This window comes from Bubalus kerabau, chromosome 3 (genome assembly GCF_029407905.1).
Source record: "Bubalus kerabau isolate K-KA32 ecotype Philippines breed swamp buffalo chromosome 3, PCC_UOA_SB_1v2, whole genome shotgun sequence".
Lineage (NCBI taxonomy): Eukaryota > Metazoa > Chordata > Mammalia > Artiodactyla > Bovidae > Bubalus > Bubalus kerabau.
In genome coordinates, this window is record NC_073626.1 from 78,327,519 (window position 1) to 78,346,001 (window position 18,483).

General features: G+C 36.9%; 1 protein-coding gene across 7 annotated transcripts in view; it reads right to left on the minus strand.

Moving 5' to 3' along the window:
• Positions 1-587: 587 nt before the first annotated feature.
• DYNC1I2 (dynein cytoplasmic 1 intermediate chain 2) overlaps positions 588-18,483 on the minus strand; it is a 54,093-nt gene continuing 36,197 nt past the window's right edge. For 5 of the 7 annotated variants that reach the window (XM_055572234.1, XM_055572240.1, XM_055572236.1 and 2 more), the window contains 4 exons: positions 17,589-17,733; positions 5,047-5,187; positions 3,083-3,208; positions 588-1,220 (listed from right to left, as the gene is read on the minus strand). In XM_055572234.1, coding sequence (XP_055428209.1) covers positions 1,107-1,220; positions 3,083-3,208; positions 5,047-5,187; positions 17,589-17,733 — 526 coding nt within the window. In that variant the 3' untranslated portion in view covers positions 588-1,106. The remainder of the gene's footprint in view (positions 1,221-3,082; positions 3,209-5,046; positions 5,188-17,588; positions 17,734-18,483) is intronic. The other 2 variants (XM_055572239.1, XM_055572241.1) reach the window with 1 other exon arrangement.

Below are 18,483 nucleotides of genomic sequence, written 5' to 3' on the forward strand. Positions count from 1 at the left end.
TAGAAGGACAAAAGGTCAAGGAACTAGACAACTGAAAGTGAATAAATTTAACATGTGAGAATAATCTTTTTCTCTAGTCCTGAAACAGGTTGATTTCAACACAAATTCTTAGAATATTTGCCACTTAACTTTCAGGCTTATAGACAAAGTTGTAACAGATCTCAAGATGTGGAGTTGATTCAATGACAAAAACTTAATTTGAGCACTTTCTTTCATGGCTACCACAACCACAAAATCAATTTCTCTCAAAGGAGGTTTCAGTCTCAGAGGGCTCACATATAATCTCAATTAGTGAAAACAACAGGCAGCTTTCTGTTTATTCTTTACGCCATATCTTAGATGGGAAGAAAAAGGGAGTAAAACAAAAATTAACCTAGAAGAAATTTTCTCACTTAGGTTACCTAGACATCAGCTCATAACGAACTGGGAGATCTACAGTATACTATATGGTAATTTAAGGCACAAAGTTTCCAGGACTTGAAGTAGCTGCTTACAACAGGAGCTTAAAGCAAGATGAAGACGGGTACCTTATGAGAGAGACAGAATTTAATAACATTTTAATTGCAAGGAATAAATCAAAATGGAAATTTGAAAAGTTAAAGCATATTTGTTTTTATTTATAGACAGTTAATCACAAGAATTGTAAAGAAAAAGAGAATATCAGAATAGAACTGGATAGTTTTCATGCTCTAGCTAAGAATAAACAATGTTCCTACATATTATGGTTAGTGAGCACATTATCAGTATAACAGTGAATCATGGTTATTTAAAAATATGTGGACCATAATCTGTGCTTTAGAAATAACTGTATATAGTGTTATAAGCTGAAAAGACATCAAAAGAATACCAAATATACACCTGTGTATAAGAATTCAGAAAAGGTTGCATTCTGTAAAGTCAATCAACTGTATTAAAAATGACACAAATTCAAAACAAAATGCATGTTATATAAAAAAGGACTTTGTAAGACTTGCTGCATTAAATCCATAGTTTAATCCACGAAATTTCCTTTTAATTATCATTTAGACAGAAGCATGCAAATAGTTCTAGGATCTACTTCGAGTCTTCCCCAAATCCACTAAGGCTATATATTCTCTCTTCAGGAGCTAAGCAGGTATTCGGGTAGCTGCTTCCTCCTCTGCATCTGCTCGGTTTGCGTTAATTTCTGCAAGTGTTCGGCCAAACCGTGCCCATTCATCATTTCGGGGGACAGCAATCTGCTGTTAAAAGAAATACAATGCTTTATGTACACTGAAATAAAAGATCATCTTACCCACTATTTTTCAGTGTTTTCAAATAATTTTTCCATTAAAAAGTAATAATTGACTTGAATGTCCCTTCCATAATTACAGCTACTATACCAATAATTTATAACATTTCAAAACAAAAGATAGTGTTTGAGAAGTGTGTTGTGACAGCCTCAGAAATGATTTTGCTATTATCAGCATCTGTGAAAGAATGACAGGATGCTCTTTAAATATAACTCCTATGCACTATCTCATGGATTTTCTGGTGAGCAGGAAGGAATTCCTGAAGAATTTTTACTTCTTGCACATGAGTATGAAGTAATTTTTGAAACATGGTTCATATGAGGCTGATTTCTTGTTTAAGTATTTTTGTTTGGAGTATAAGATAACCTTTCTTGATGTATCTTAAACCTTTCGTCAAAAGGTATGCTGCTACTTACCAATTCAGTGACACATCAATAGTAAAAGGGGAAAGGACACTTGTGATATATTTCCCTCACTGAAGCAGTTCAATAACCAAAAATTTTTAACAGCTGTCATTATAATATTGGAGGAATCTAGTATGCCATATTCGGAGAAGGCAATGGCACCCCACTCCAGTACTCTTGCCTGGAAAATCCCATGGATGGAGGAGCCTGGTAGGCTGCAGTCCATGGCGTCACGAAGAGTCGGACACGACTGAGTGACTTCACTTTCACTTTTCACTTTCATGCATTGGAGAAGGAAATGGCAACCCACTCCAGTGTTCTTGCCTGGAGAATCCCAGGGACGGGGGAGCCTGGTGGGCTGCCGTTTATGGGGTCGCACAGAGTCGGACATGACTGAAGAGACTTAGCAGCAGCAGCAGCAGCAGCAGTATGCCATATTAGGGCACAGAGCATTCAGCGTGGCAAATGGATGTGCCTGCTTCTAAATCTACTGTACGACTTTAGATGGGACAGTGATACCCAGTATTGTAGCTCCCAGACAAATGTGGCTATTTACATTTAAATTACTTAAAATGAAATAAAACTGAAAATTCAGTTATTCAGTTGTTCAGTTGTTCTAGCCACATTTTAAGTGTTCAGTAGCCAAATCTGGCTAATGGCTACCATGTTGGATGGTGCAGACACAGAGTAATTCCATCTATGCAGAGAATTCAACTGGCTGCTCTACATGATCCAATTTACCTCTCTCCAGATGCAGATGCTAGAGGCTGTGGGATTTCCAGAGAGGATGGAGAAGTATAAGGCACAGCAAAAGAAAAGAGTGACTAAGGCGCTAGCCAGGGCTAAAACATGAGGAAACCACTCCCGAGCATTGTGCACAGTCAACCCAAACAGTAAAGATGAGAGGGCTGCAACTCATCCTGTTGGGTTCACTCATAATGGCTTTGCAACAAGGCTCAAGGAGTCAAGAATGACATTTCACATAGTCATTAGGTAGCTCTTAAAAGATACTACTTTTTATTTGAGCTACCTGGTCCAAACAAATCTACGAATATAGAAAATAAAATCTTATCTCAATGTCAATTCTGTAAAGCTCCCAAGTCCAACTGTAACTAAATTTCTTCTGCTTGAAGAATTTCTAATTTCCAGCAATGCATGCTGGAAAGTACTTTCGACATATGATACTACCCTCAAAATTTGTTGCATAAGGACACAGGACATTCAGTTTAGAAAGGAAACTAATCTCAAGAGTTGCTTCTGTAATGAAAAGTAAGTTTTATCTTTACAAACACATGGGTTATTCAATTCATGAACCTCAAAGACTAGATTTAACCACAAAGATACTGTCACTATAGTTCCATGAAAGCTAAATAGATGTGTCAAAATTATAGGCAGTGAGCCCCATACCTCTCCCACATCATAGATAACAATCTGTCCTTCAGAATCACCCACGGCAATCTCTCTTCCAGAATGGGTCCATCTTACACGATTAAGAGCAGGATTACCTTCCACAGAAATGCTTGCAGTTGGCACCTAAAGTCATTTAAAATACAGTTCAGTATTAAAAGTTTCATCAGGATTTCTATAAACATGTAAAATAGTAATTCCTTTTCCTCCAATCTGGCTAGGTTTTTGAAAACAAAGATGAAAATAGATAAAGAATTTTCCCAACTTTCTTCCTGTTCAGTGATATATTTTGAATGACATTACAGTCAATCCTTGAAAATGGTTTGGGAAAATAATTTAAGTCCTTTCCTAAGAAATCTTCACATGACTGGACACATCATTTTGAGAAATCTTCTCTTTAATAAAGGATTCTTTGTTGTTTTGACTTTTTTAAGAAGTCAAGCCGTTTGAAAACAGATGGCCAAAACCTCTTTTAAAGAAACATCTCAGAAGCCCGCATAAACAGATTATGGTTCAATTTTAGAGGACAGGAGTTACTTTTGTGGCTTGTGTCTCTGTTAGCTAAAACCTGTGATTTGATCCACAGATTCTACAGTTCATACCAAAGATGCAGTATGGGTCATTCCAAAGCCCTTGTTCCTATCAACTATCTGGAGCAAGGCGAGGTGACACAGCACCAACACAACGGCACCCCTGGAGTATGGCCGCGCCTCTGCTATGCTGAGGGGAAGAAATGATCCGCCACTCACAGAGCAAAGCTTCAAGGTTTGACTCAGAACAGAATCACAGTATTTTTAAATTTCTGAAACCTGATTAAACATAATCCTTCTATTTGACATAAGTCATCCCCAAATGACTAATTTAACCTTCTAGAATGCCAAAATAGTTGTAAGAGAAAAATTATAACTGAGCTTTATTGTGAGTTAAATTATAGAACAGATCAAAATTGAATTGTAACCACAAATGCCTAACATGAAAATCCAAATTAAGAAAATTGGTACCACTCTAGATAACCAGAAATGTATAATTAAGTCCAGTCATGTATCCAGGACTCAATATCTTTCCCTAGCAGTATCTGAATGTTGCTCTTCAAACTACTAGAGCAGAAGTTAGCCTGATGTTAAAATACTTGTATTTCCAATATATAAATTCCTTATCCTGTATAATCAACTAATTTACTTAAAGGATTATGATAACATATATTTAGCCACTAGAAATAAGAAGAGATGTGAGAAACAGTGGCTGTGGGAGAAGGCACCAAGAGACTTTCTCGATAACTTTTATTGATAGAACTGCTAATGTACTTCTTAACCACCACGTTGCAATACAGAACTCTAAGAACACTCTAAGCCTCTGCCTACACTGGTAAAAACAAACATAGTTAAAAATAAATAATAGCTGCAGTTAAATTTCATTCCAAATAAGTCATTTTAGTATAATAATTAGGAAATTTGATTATTTCTATATTAATTTTATAGTAACAGTAACACTATTTAATCTTTCACAGAGCAAGTCATGAAAATACATTTTGTGTCACTCAAGTCAGCCTAAGACTAGTATTTATGGATAATATACAATTCTACCAAGGCTAAGAGATGATTCAGAAATTCAAAATTAAGGTTAACGTATGTCAACAGCCTGAAACTATCTGCTTTCTAGCCTATGAATGAAAAATATCCCAGTTGCCTTATGAATGAGACTTTGCCAGGACATGGAGAGACGTGACAATGCTTTTCAGAAGTAAAAGGAATGCCCCAGTGGTCCTGGCAATAATATTTCTCCCTTCAGTTCTGCACAGCAGGCTGTTTATTATTTAGGGTACAAAGCTTATTTGCTTTCTTTGTGATGAAGCTACAATCACAGAGTCCTTTCACATTCCTTGGGATAAAAGGAATTTCACAAATTATTCAATAAATCTCCAATTTTCCATTTTTCAGTGCAATTTTTGTTATTTTCCTGCTCACCTCTGTGTCATTATTGAGATTCCACAAATCCAGCCTACCCATGCCATCCACACAGGCAAACAGGGCTGGGTGAGTGGGTGACCACATAACATCATAAACATAGTCTGAATTATCTTCAAATGAGTACAAAGGCTTGTTATTCTGAAAGGGAAAAGTTGATTTTTAGCACATTCAAAATATGACATACATTCAATAAGTATGATAACATTTTATGATACTTAACTCAGCCTAGAAAAAGTTCCTATAATCTGTTTCACTACAGAATTACCTGGAGTTATGAAGTACGAATCAACAACTGGATTGCATTCTCTATTTACCTTGTAGACACCATACTGTTTTAAAAAAGGAATAGGATGTGCTGAAGATTCTGGAAAGATGAGAGCAATGGCACTATACTTTTTGAATCTCCTCTAAATCTCCCCATAAACCCAGACAAAGCACCGAGGATAGCAAAAACCAAAGATTTATAAACAACATCTACAACAAAATCAGGAGACAAAACTTCAAATGTAAACAGGTGTTTACATTTGTAATGTAATGTAAACCTTGGCCAACTGTGAGATCTGCATGGCACATCTGTGTGAGAAGAAGTATAGGAAGGCACGAGGGCTGCTCACAGCTGGAGAATAGAACAGAAAAGCCTTTCAGTACACGGCGGGTTATCACTGGACAGCATGGGGGTCAGTCTGAGAACAGCAGTAGAGACTGGGAGGGAGTCAACACAATTCCATTTACACACCAAAGGCAGACTCCGTTGTGATAGAAGTAAGGTCTAATGATGCAGTCTGAGCCCCGAAAAACTCACAAAATTAACAAATCAAAGCTCCCTTTCCAAGACAAAGTCTCACCAAAAAGAAACTGAAGGGAATGGAATATAAGTTGCGGAATACAGCACAATAGGAACAAGGGAAAGAGAAGGTTCAGATAAAGGTGGTGGAGAGGAACGGAAAAGATACATTTCAGAAAGTACAAGACACAGAGAGATATATATCCACTTTGCAAAAAACCTAGGAGAGCTTTAACCTAGACTACAAAACTAGAAAGGACTTCCCAGGTAGCTCAGTGGTAAAGAATCCACCTGCCAAAGCAGGAGACACAGGTTCTATCCTTGATTCAGGAAGATCCCCTGGAGAAGGAAATGGCAACCCACTCCAGTATTCTTGCCTGGAAAATCCCATGGGCAGAAGAGTCTGGCGGGTTATAGTCCATGGGATCGCAAAGAGTAGGACACAACTGAGCCACTAAACAACAACATGAAACTAGAAAAGTTATCTATGCCCGTTCCCTCCTTAAACACATAGAAAAACTCATTTCACTACTAGATAATGAGGAACAAAAAAAAGGATCAGAGTCAAATCTCACACAAAGTTATTGTGACAGATCTTTAACAAGTGTAAGGATGTCATGACAATTATATGTGAAAAGAACAGTCTTTTCAACAAGTGATGCTGGGACAACTGTATATACACATGCAGAAGAATGAAGCTGGACCCCTCCTTCCCCACATCAAACCCAGAAATTAACTCAAAAATATCTTAGATCTAAATATAAGAGGTAAAATAATGCAACTTCTAAATACAAGAGGTAAAAACAGTAAAACTTAGGAGAAAGCACAGGAGTAAGTCATTGTGACTTTGGACTTGTCAATGATTTCTTAGATGAGATAAAAGCACAAATGACAAAAAAAAAGTATATATATTGGGGTAAATCAAAATTTAAAACCCTTGTGCTTCAAATGATGCCCTCAAGAAAGCCTATACAATGGGCGAAAATATTTGGAAATAATATATCTATAAGTAACTCGTATCTACAAATCTTAACAATACTTTAAAAAAAAGGCAAACAACCCAATTAAAACTTGGGCAAAGTTTTAATAGGCATTTCTCCAGAGAAGATCTACAAATACAAATAAGCACTTGAAAAGATGTCCAATATCATTATCCATCATGGGAATGCAAATCAAAACCACAATGGAATATAATTTCATACCACCAGGATGGCTTAAATAAAATCCCCAAACCACTGAATTGTACACTGTAAAATGATGAATCTTATGGTATCTGAATTATATCTCAATAACACCATTATTTAAAAAAAAAAGAAGAGATAAATTGAATTTTTTTGAAAGTGATAGACAAATGAGATTAACAAAAGATATACCTGTAATGGCAGGCCCTAAAAAAGAAAATCAAAGCAATACTATAGAATACAAAAATAATAACTTTAGAGAACTCTCCTAAAATAAAAGACAGCCTGAAATTCATATTAGAGTATCTTGTGTATCTACACAATCAACCCTTAAAAAAAAGGAAAAAAAAATTTGATCATCCAGATTTTTAAAGACCAAGTTATGAGGTAATGAAAAAAAATAGGATTGTCATCAGACTTTTTGACAATGCTTTTGCCAGAAAACAACAGTAATATATTTAAGGTAATCAAAAAATGTAAACTGTAGATTTTATATACAGCCAAACTGGTTTCCCCGGTGGCTCAGTGGTAAAGAATCACCTGCAATCCAGGAGAAACAGGAGACATGGGTTTGATCCCTGGGTCAGGAAGATCCCCTGGAGGAGGCCATGGCAATCCACTACAATATTTTTGCCTGAAGAATCCCATGGACAGAGGAGCCTGGCGGGCTACAGTGCATGGGGTCACAAGAATTGGACATGACTGAAGTGACTTAGCAGATAGCACAAACTGACCTTCGTAGACAGACTCTTGTGAATACAGGAATAATGCACCCATGAGCACCTCCTGAGGAATCTACTGCAGAAGAAGCTCCAGGTGACCAAAAAGAATGAAGAGATGTCAACATTAAGGACTGGGGGACACCAAGCTTCTCCTTACAGAATTATACACAACAGTATGAACGATACCACAGAATGCAAAATCCAGACTGTGAGAAACTAACAGGACCACCAAACTGGTTTCTTCAACAGCAGTAGCAGCAAGACAGAGAAAGAAACCCTATTTTTAAGAGAAGGGCTCAAAGGATGGGTTAACCGAATCCTCATCTGGATTTGGCTTCAAACAAATAAAAGGTAAAAAACAAAATTTTTTTTTTTTAATTGAGTAATGATCGCCTATTTGATGAAATTAAGGAATCACTATTCATTTAGGGAGAGGGTGCAACAATGATATGGTAGTATTACAGGTTTTTTTTTGTTTTGTAGATATAATATTGCATACTATGTCTTTGTTTAAAATAATCCAGTGGTAGGGAGGGAATGTATGTAGGAATAGGTCAAACAAGGTTGGTCATGTGTTGATAATTTTAGGAGCTAGGTAATGAGCACTACAGTTTAATTATACTCCTCTTTCTGCTTTTGTATTTGGAATTTTCTATAACAAAAAGCTTAAAATTATAAATCTAAAATTTTCCAGGTATCAAAGTAAATGTCAACTGCACGATTATCTTAAAAGCCTAAAAAAATCTGTTTGTAATTAAGAAAATAAAAATTTTAAACTTAAAAGTAAGCTAAAAACAGAAAGTAAGAGTTTTTTTCCTTCTTAAGATCATTATTTTCCTATAACTCCCCTTGGCAACAATGCCAAGGCAACAATGAGTATCACAATCATTTGCAGAGCTTTTAAGAAATCCAGATGCAGGGTCCCACCTTCCACGTGCATCATGAGTCTCTCTGGTGTTGCTCCACTAAAGGTTCTGATGCACATCAATGATTAACAAACACCCTGCTTAGAAATACCAAGGAAAGATAAAAAAGCTTTCTTAAGTGAACAATGCAAAGAAATAGAGCAGAACAATAGAATGGTAAAGACTAGAGATCTCTTCAACAAAACTGGAGATACCAAGGGAACATTACAAGAAAAGATGGGCACAATAAAGGACAGAAGTGGCAAGAACCTAACAGAAGAAGAGATTAAGAAGAGTGGCAAGAATACACAGAAGAACTACACAATAATGTCTTAATGACCTGGAGAACCACAATGGTGTGGTCATTCACCTGGAGCCAGACATCCTGGAGTGTGAAATCAAGTGGGTCTTAAGAAGCATTACTATCAACAAAGCTAGTGGAGGTGATGGAATTCCAGATGAGCTATTTAAAATCCTAAAAGATGATGCTGTTAAAATGCTGCACTCAATATGCCAGCAGATTTGGAAAACTCAGCAGTGGCCATAGGACTGGAAAAGGTCAGTTTTCATTCCAATCCCAAAGCAAGACAATGCCAAAGAATGCTCAAACTACAATTGTGCTCATTTCACATGCTAGCGAGGTTATGCTCAAAATCTTTCAAGCTAGGCTTCAATAGTACTTGCACTGAGAACTTCCAGATGTATAAGGTGGATGTAGGAAAGGCAGAAGAACCAGAGATGAAATTGCCAACATCTAATGAATCATAGAAAAAGCAAGGGAATTCTAGAAAAAACATCTACTTTTGTTTCATTTTCTACACTAAAGCCATTGACTATGTGGATGACAACAAACTGTGAAAATTCTTAAGAGATGGAAATACCAGACCACCTTACTGCCTCCTGAGAAACCTGTATACAGGTCAGGAGGCACCAGTTAGAACTGGACATGGAACAGTGGACTGGTTCAAAATTGGGAAAGGAGTATGTCAAGGCTTATTTAACTTATATGCAGAATACATCATGTGAAATGCCGGGCTGGATGAATCACAAGCTGGAATCAGACATGCAGATGATGGCAGAAAGTGAAGAGGAATTAAAGAGCCTCTTAATGAGGGTGAAAAAGGAGAGTGAAAAAGCTGGCTTAAAACTCAACATTCAAAAACTAAGAATGGGGAAAACATGGAAAACAGTGAATATTTTCCTGGGCTCCAAAATCACTGCAGTGACTGCAGCAACGAAATTAAAAGACGCTTGCTCCTTGCAAGAAAAGCTACGACAAACCTAGACAGTATTTTGCAAAGCAGAGACATCACTTTGCCAACAAAGGTCCATATACTCAAAGCTATGGTTTTTCCAATAGTTATGTATGGATGTGAGAGTTGGAACATACAGAAGGCTGAGTACCAAACAATTTGATGCTTTCAAATTGTGATGCTGGAGAAGACTTTTGAGAGTCTCTTGGACAGCAAGGAGATCAAACCAGTCCATCCGAAAGGATCAACTCTGAATATTCACTGGAAGGACTGATGAAGCTGAAGCTCCAATACTTTGGCCACCTGATGTGATCTCATTGGAAAAGACCCTGATACTGGGAAAGATTGAAGGCAGGAGAAGGGGGCGACAGAGGATGAGAAGACTGGATGGCATCACCAACTTAATGGACATGAGTTTCAGCAAACTCCGGGAGACAGTAAAGGACAGGGAAGCCTGGCATGCGGCAGTCCATGGGGTTGTAAAGAGCTGGACACGACTGAGCGACTGAACAACAAGGTCTATAAATCCTGAGGTGATTGTATACTTCAAGAAAATCCCGTTTTTAGGCAATTTTATGGTCTCTCATCAAAGACTTAAAAGTTGTTCACAGTCATGTGCACATACATGTTCAACTCTGTAAGAGTATATATTGGTCTACAAGATGTTTTTAAATTTAAAATACTGGTAAAACTATTTTGGAAAATTGCTCAGCAGTATCAACTGAAAGTATGCATATCTTATGGCCAAGTATTTCCCTAAGTATATGCCCAACAGAAACAAGTGCTTATGTTCACCAAAAGACACCTACAACTGTGCTCATAGCAACAGCATCCATAACCCAACCCCAAACTACAATTAACCCACATACCATCAGCAGCAGAATGGATAAATTATAGTATATTTACATAAGGGAACACTATATATCTGAGACAATGAACATCTAACAATCTACAACTACATTCAACAAAATGGAATGACTCTCACAAATATAATGAACAAAAAAGCCAAACACAAATAAGTACATATCATGATTCCATTTTTTATAAAATATGAAAAATTTAATATACTAATTTGAATAAAACACATAAAATTATATATAAAGTGAAAAAGAATATTGTGGAATGTCTCAGGAAATTATTAATAAAATTCTTCATGCAGCCAGAGGAAAAGAGCAGGATGCATTAAAACTGGGTAAAAGATATTAAAAATAAAAATACAATAAAGGCAACGTTTCCAAATTTATAAAATGTAATTAGAAACCCTTGGTAATTTTTTCAAGTTTAACAGTCATCCAAGGATTAACAATTTTCCCCCTCAAAGAGAAAGAAAGAACACACACAATACCAAAATTGTTCATTAATATATTAATCTTATATATGACACTGCAAATTAAAATCCCAAATGGATCATTTGAAATACTTTTTAATAGTACTATCTTTTCTTAATTTGATGAGAACTTCTGCCTAAATCGAAGAGACACAGCAGGAAAGAGCTGAAGAGGGACACAGGACCTAGACTCTTATTTCAGGGCTTTAAGGCTTTGGAGAAGTCATCTCATCATTGCAGGCCCGTTTCCTTATTTGCAGAACACAAGTTCTGTATCAGTGGTTCTGAACTTTGACTATACATTGTAATCCCCCTAATCCTGGAGAGATTTTCAAAATTATGCTGTTGCCAAGTCTCCTTAGATATTATGATTTAATCAGTCTCAGGTGCCAGGTGAGCACTAAAAGTTTTAAAACTTGCCAAGGTGATTCTAATATGACCAAAACTGAGAGCTACTGAACTAGATGATGTCTAAAGGTCACTGCCGCTCTAAAATTCTTACAAACAAAGGTTTGCAAATACATTTGCCAAAAAGAATGAATCAAAAGAATGTATTGTTTCTTGAACAACAGATAGCATTTGAATAATCAAAGGCAGCTCATTATAGTACATGGTGAAAATAAACACTGAATGGTCAAGAGACAAACCATATATATATATTTTTTAGTTCTTTACAGTTATGTATTGGGTTAAATAGTGTCCTGCCCATCCCAGCCCCACAACTCCTTGCCAAATTCAAGTCTGTTTGGAACTTGTAAATGTCACATTATTGGAAAAAGGGTCTTTTGCAGACTTAATTAAACTGGGGTTATACTGCTTAGAGTAGGCCCTGAATCTAGCATGACTGTTGTCTTAAAAGAAGAGAAAAATCTGGACAGACATGTAGCGAGAGTGCCATGTGACGACAGAGGCAGAAACTGGAGTGATGCACCTGGAAGCCAAAAAGCACAAGATTGTTAGCAACCCTGAAAACTAGAAAAGAAACAGGGAAAGAGGGATAGATTCTTCCTCAGAGCCTCCAAAAGTAACCAACCTTGCCAACACCTTGATTTCAGACTTCTAGCCTCCTGTGAGAGAATAAATTTCTGTTGTTTTAAGTTACCCAGTTTGTAACAATTTGATATGGCAGCCCTAGGAGACGTATACAGTAATTCTATATTTTTCTGGGGAGTTCTAGATTAATAACCAAAGAGTCCCTATAGTAAATCCATGAGCATAATGGTGAGGTACTCTCCAGAGAAGTGGGAAATAAGTACGTCCTCACTTGAATCAAGATAGAAATAAACAGATTCTCATGAAAAAGAAAGAATTCCAAGGGCAGAAATACCTTTCTATATAACCTGAAAGAAGATACTTTTTGAGAAGGAATGTATGTATCCTAAAAAGAAATGGAAATACAAAGCAGCAATCTTATAAGAAAACTTAAGAAACGCCTAATTCAAGCACTGTCCTGGAGACAGCGTCTCTGTCAACTGATTCTGAGGATTACCACCTATGGCAGGGCTATCTCTATGTGAAGATGAACGCATCAGGCTATCTTTGCTTGATGCCATTAAACATTCAAATTAGAAAACGTCTTTTGTTCCAATTCCTTGCTCACCAAGCAACCTTCTGATTATAATTTGGCTTCCCATGTGGGTTGTCCAATACAGGGAAACAATGAACTGGTCATGCAAGTATGAGTATCTGGGCCTTCTGGCAGTTGTTTCTCAGTGTAAATTAATAAGTTGACCTTCTCCCACGTATCAGTGTCTTAGACACCTGTGAGTTCTAATTAGTACTCCCTAGCTAATCAACTCTAGTAGACTGATAAAACTGAGTTTCTGAATATGCAAAGAACAGGCTGGACACTGGCCAACAAGTTATTACAGTAAATGTTGCCCTGGAGGACTGGGTCCTGATGGTCAGGCAGCATTTTCCAAGAAATATCCCAACTTCAGAGCATTTCTTCATTTTAATTTGTCTAATAGGTGCATAGTTGCTATTAGAAGCATTAGTAAAATCTCTTTAACCCTGTTTTAAAGCAGATATTTTCCAAGAGTTAAATAGGTTAAAGCCTTTCAAATAAGGAGGGACTTTAAGACATCAGAAACTGTGAAACAATTTTAAGGTGTATATGGACTATAAAAGTTCAAGAACTACCTATTCTGAGAAATACATTAATGATTTTAACCTTGTCACTTTATGGTAAATATGCTCCTGAAAGGCATCAGTTCTGAGATTAGAATATATTGTGCATATATTAATATTTTGTCCTCCAAATAAATAATTCTTATATGTTAAGAGTAATCTGTAGTAAGTACAGTTAAATGTGGTTGGAATATTAAGCTCATTTATCAGGTCTACCCCTAATCAAGTGCTCATGGAATCCTCAAGTTATCTTCAAGATAACTATTCTATTCCTCCTACCATTTTTCAGGACTGCCAAAGTACTTCTGTTGTGAATCTTCAAATTTGGTATTTTAAAAAGTTAACAATGTCCTTTATTTTAGAAGCAATATCTTGGTTGGTTTAAACTTCACCAAAATGTGGAAAACTATCTATCTTTATCTTCTTTATTAAAAATAACTGAGTTCAAAAAAGTAAAGAAAACAATTTGATGATCCAAAACCCTGTCACTGAATTAAAATCCCTGACTCTGCAAAAACTAGAAGATGACAGAAGATAGATTACTTGAAATGAAATTTGAGGCAGTACCAAATTGAGATTTCAAGTGATAGAGGACTTATAGAAAGGGAGAAAAAGAAAGAATCTTGTTTCGCTACTGGGGCAGAGTCAGATCTTAAAGGATACAAAGATACAGCAATATCTAATGATTCATTCCTCCAGTTTATGGGGACCCAATTCCTATAGTCAGAAAACACTTAAAAAGTAGAGGCATAGAGAAAAACATTTAAAGTCTGTTAAATTTATGAATTTGAAGATACTGGTTTAAAAAGCTTAAAGCTTTTTAAGCTGGAACAATGTTTTTAAGAAGAGATTATCTTAAAATTTTGCCTATTATTCATTATCATTGTATTGGAGAGCAGAGAGGCTCTACCAAGTTTTTAGAGAAGAAATGAAGACCAGTAACACAATTAACCATGAAGTATAAATCCAAGATCAAAGCAATAATGACTTTAGGAGTCATAATATGGCCAAACAAAAAAATACTTAGCAGACTGTTGCTCTTTCTTCCTTCATAGACTAGAACTATTTGTGTGATGAAAAGTCAGATTAAAAAGGTAATTCTTCTGATATAGTGTTGAGGGTGGGAGAAGGCAATGGCACCTCACTCCAGTACTCTTGCCTGGCAAATCCCATGGACAGAGGAGCCTGGTGGGCTGCAGTCCATGGGGTCACTAGGAGTCGGACACAACTGAGCGACTTCACTTTCACTTTTCACGTTCATGCACTGGAGAAGGAAATGGCAACCCACTCCAGTGTTCTTGCCTGGAGAATCCCAGGGACAGGAAGCCTGGTGGGCTGCCGTCTCTGGGGTCACACAGAGTTGGACATGACTGAAGTGACTTAGCAGTAGCAGTTAGCAGTATTGAGGGTATGTGATTTATCTTCTATAAAATCTTCACTAACATTGGAGTGACCAAAGAATAGGGTGGTGGGGGGAAGGGAGCCATGTATTACAGTTGAATGAATAAATGAGTCTTCTATATGAAGCATAAGAAGGAAGCAATGCCTAGCTCAATTAGCAAAGAAAGAGATATGGCTGGCTGTCATTCTTATTCAGTAGGCAGTTTTACGTTGAAATACAGGAAAATACAAAAACAAAAAATATCAACCACCATGCAACCAGCTGTGTAGTACAAAAAAGCAAGCACCAGTCAGTCCACTATCACAGATGTAAGTACTGTTCTTATTTAGGCAAGATGAAGTCTTCATTTTCTAGTCCTATTTGGTGGTATATTTAAGAATGGAAGCCTCAAATTTAAAGATAAAAGGATGGTAAACTGAAGCCCTGAGATATTAAAAATAACAAATCTACAAATAGATAAAAGATTCTTTTCAAATACTGAAAAAGGGTACTGACCAACAATCTAAGATGTAAGGTATCCAGATATCCAGAAATCTAGCCACTTAGGTGGCCACCTACAGCTAGAGAGAAACAATTGGCTTCATCTCTCCAATTCTGCATCTTGCTTTGTTTTTGCTAGCTGGATTATGCATTTCTTTGCTTACAGACGTGAGAATCTTCTACCTCTACCTTTCTCCACTGTATAAATCTCATTCAAAAGCAAAAATTCAAGAGCAATCCAGGAAGGAAAACAGATGATGAACTAAATGTATTAACACTCTGCCTGATCTCCATGGAGGAGAAAAGGAGGAACTGAATGAACACTGTGAAGTCTCTATCATGCTAGATAGACACTATGTTAAACAGTTTTTAATCCATTTTCCTTCATTAGATTTAAATGCTGTTTTTAATGCCTGCTAATTAATCCCAGAGACATTACTTTGCCAACAAAGATCCGTCTAGTCAAGGCTATGGTTTTTCCAGTGGTCATGTATGGATGTGAGAGTTGAACTGTGAAGAAGGCTGAGTGCCAAAGAATTGATGCTAAAAACTGTGGTGTTGGAGAAGACTTTGAGAGTCCCTTGGACTGCAAGGAGATCCAACCAGTCCATTCTAAAGGAGATCAGTCCTGAGTGTTCTTTGGAAGGACTGATGCTAAAGCTGAAACTCCAATATTTTGGCCATCTCATGCAAAGAGTTGACTCATTGGAAAAGACTCTGATGCTGGGAGGGATTGGGGGCAGGAGGAGAAGGGGACGACAGAGGATGAGATGGCTGGATGGCATCACAGACTCAATGGACGTGAGTCTGAGTGAACTCCGGGAGTTGGTGATGGGCAGGGAGGCCTGGCATGCTGCGATTCATGGGGTCACAAAGAGTCAAACACGACTGAGCGACTGAACTGAACTGAACTGAATTAATCCCAAACGTGCTTAGTCCCTCAGTCATGTCCAACTCCTTGCGACCCCATGGACTGTAGCCTGTCAGGCTCCTCTGTCCAGAGGGATTCTTTAGGCAAGAATACTGGAATGAGTTGCCATGCCCTCCTCCAGGGGATCTTCCCGAACTAGGGATAGAACCCAGGTCTCCCGCATTGCAGGCAGATTCTTTACCATCTGAGCCACCACGGAAGTCCAAGAAAACTGGAGGTGGGGAGCCCATCCCTTTCTCCAGGGGAACTTTCCCACCCAGGAATCAAACCAAGGTCTCCTACATTGCAGGCAGATTCTTTACCAGGAAAGCCAATCCCAAACATGAAAATGTTGACTTTTAAGAGACAATTTGCCAGCTCACTTCCTACTACACTGAAAGAAAGCATCAGGAAAGGACAAGAGTGAATAGTGAGTTCATCCCTCATTTCCAAGGTCAACATTTGATAAATAAATGATTCCACTGTAATAGTGAAGAAAATCTCTTAAAAGCACCAGGTTTTCTCAAAGAAATTGAAGAATCAAAGTTAAGGCAGATGAAAACATGAAAAAACACAGCTTAAAATTTAACTTAATTTAAATAGAATATGATATTCTAAGAATGGGACTTTGTCAGCAACAATGTAATACTGCAGAAAAGATAGACAGCAAAGTAAAGACACTTTGGATTTGCCTTGAGACTTTTAATAATTCAGGGCAAGTCACATGTTTCTGGAATTGCTGGAGGATCAGGAAGCACTTCATAACTTCCAAGGGTTATTTAAACACAAACAACTTGTATTATGTATTGTGGTCAACAAAAATAAATATGCATCCATAAGAATAAGTATTTACTTATGTATAAGTATTTATTTATAATAAATTTACTTATTTAATATAAAATAATTTAAATATGAAATATAAATAAATTTACTTATACTATAATAATTTATAAGTCTTTACACAATACTTTCCTAATGACTCAAGTTTATGACACAGTCTTGTTGTACAACAGTTTTTATCTATCGTTTCTCCAGTTTCCATCAGCTCTGTGAATCACTGTAGTTCTGAACATCTTCTAAAAGCTCTTCAAAGAGCAAATGCACAGCTTTTGTGCCAGGCTATAGGGGAACTATATGAGAGTCATGTGAGATCTTCAGAGGCTTTTCCCCCAGCTCAGTTCAGAATAACAATTTCTATGCTTGAAATGCCAGAAGTGGTGGGACAACTGGTCTTGGGTTATGAGTGGAGTTATCATACCTGTGAGCATATTTTTTAAAAACTTCAACATCTATTTTACACTCATGTTCTGTGTAACTTACTAGGTTTGATTTATCAGTAAATCATTCCAAGCTATTAGGAGGCTTTTCGTCTTTTCCATGTAGTATTAGAGCACCACCTTGTGTCAGAAACCTTAGCACCTGATCAGACATCTGTTTTTAGATACCTTAGTTGTCCAAAGTTTTACTGTCCAGTCAAATGATGAAGTGACAAAAAGATGTGAGAAGTCCACTGCTCCAACAGCTGAATGACAATGAATGCCAGTAATTGGTCCTTGATGTCCCTCGAACATCTCACTGATTCCAGCTTTGCTATTTCATAAGAGTGAGAACAGGGAAATCTCTTGTAAGTAGACCACTTACAAATATATGTTATCATGGATTTATCCATTATTATACTTTGACACAATTTCAATAAACTTAACTCTGTGCTCATAACACATCAAAATAATTATGTTGAGTGTTACTCTATCCATATTTGATAACACCACTAAAGCAGTAGTAAGTACATTTTGGAACCATAATCATGATGCTATTGATGACAGAACTCAAAAGTCCAATATCCAAGGTTCTGAGGTGGTGGAATAGAGACAAAGGGATGCTACATGTAAGAGAGAGAACCTAGGTTACTTTTAAAACAAAAGCTTTCAAGTGAAGGTGATCTGTATTTGCAATGAAATCTGAACACTCAATTTTTTTTTTTTTTTACAGGAAGCAATTGATAAGGTACAGCTAGACAATTTCAAAACAGATTGAACAGCAGGAGAAATACTAGTCAATTTAAAATGTGTACGTGACATTACTGTACAATTATCAGGAGAAGTGAACTTTGAGCCAAGAAGGCTCAATGTCCAAATAAATCGAAACAGAAAAACAGCTGAAAATCTTATTTACAACTTTAAAGGTCAATATGTAGTATATGAATTTTTGTATTTGTAACTGCAGAATGTTACTTCCTACCACTAACTTTTGTGAGCACATCCACATATACAAAAATCACAACACACCACACCCCTCAAAATCTATTACTAGAACACATTATGATCTAAAATGACCTTTTAT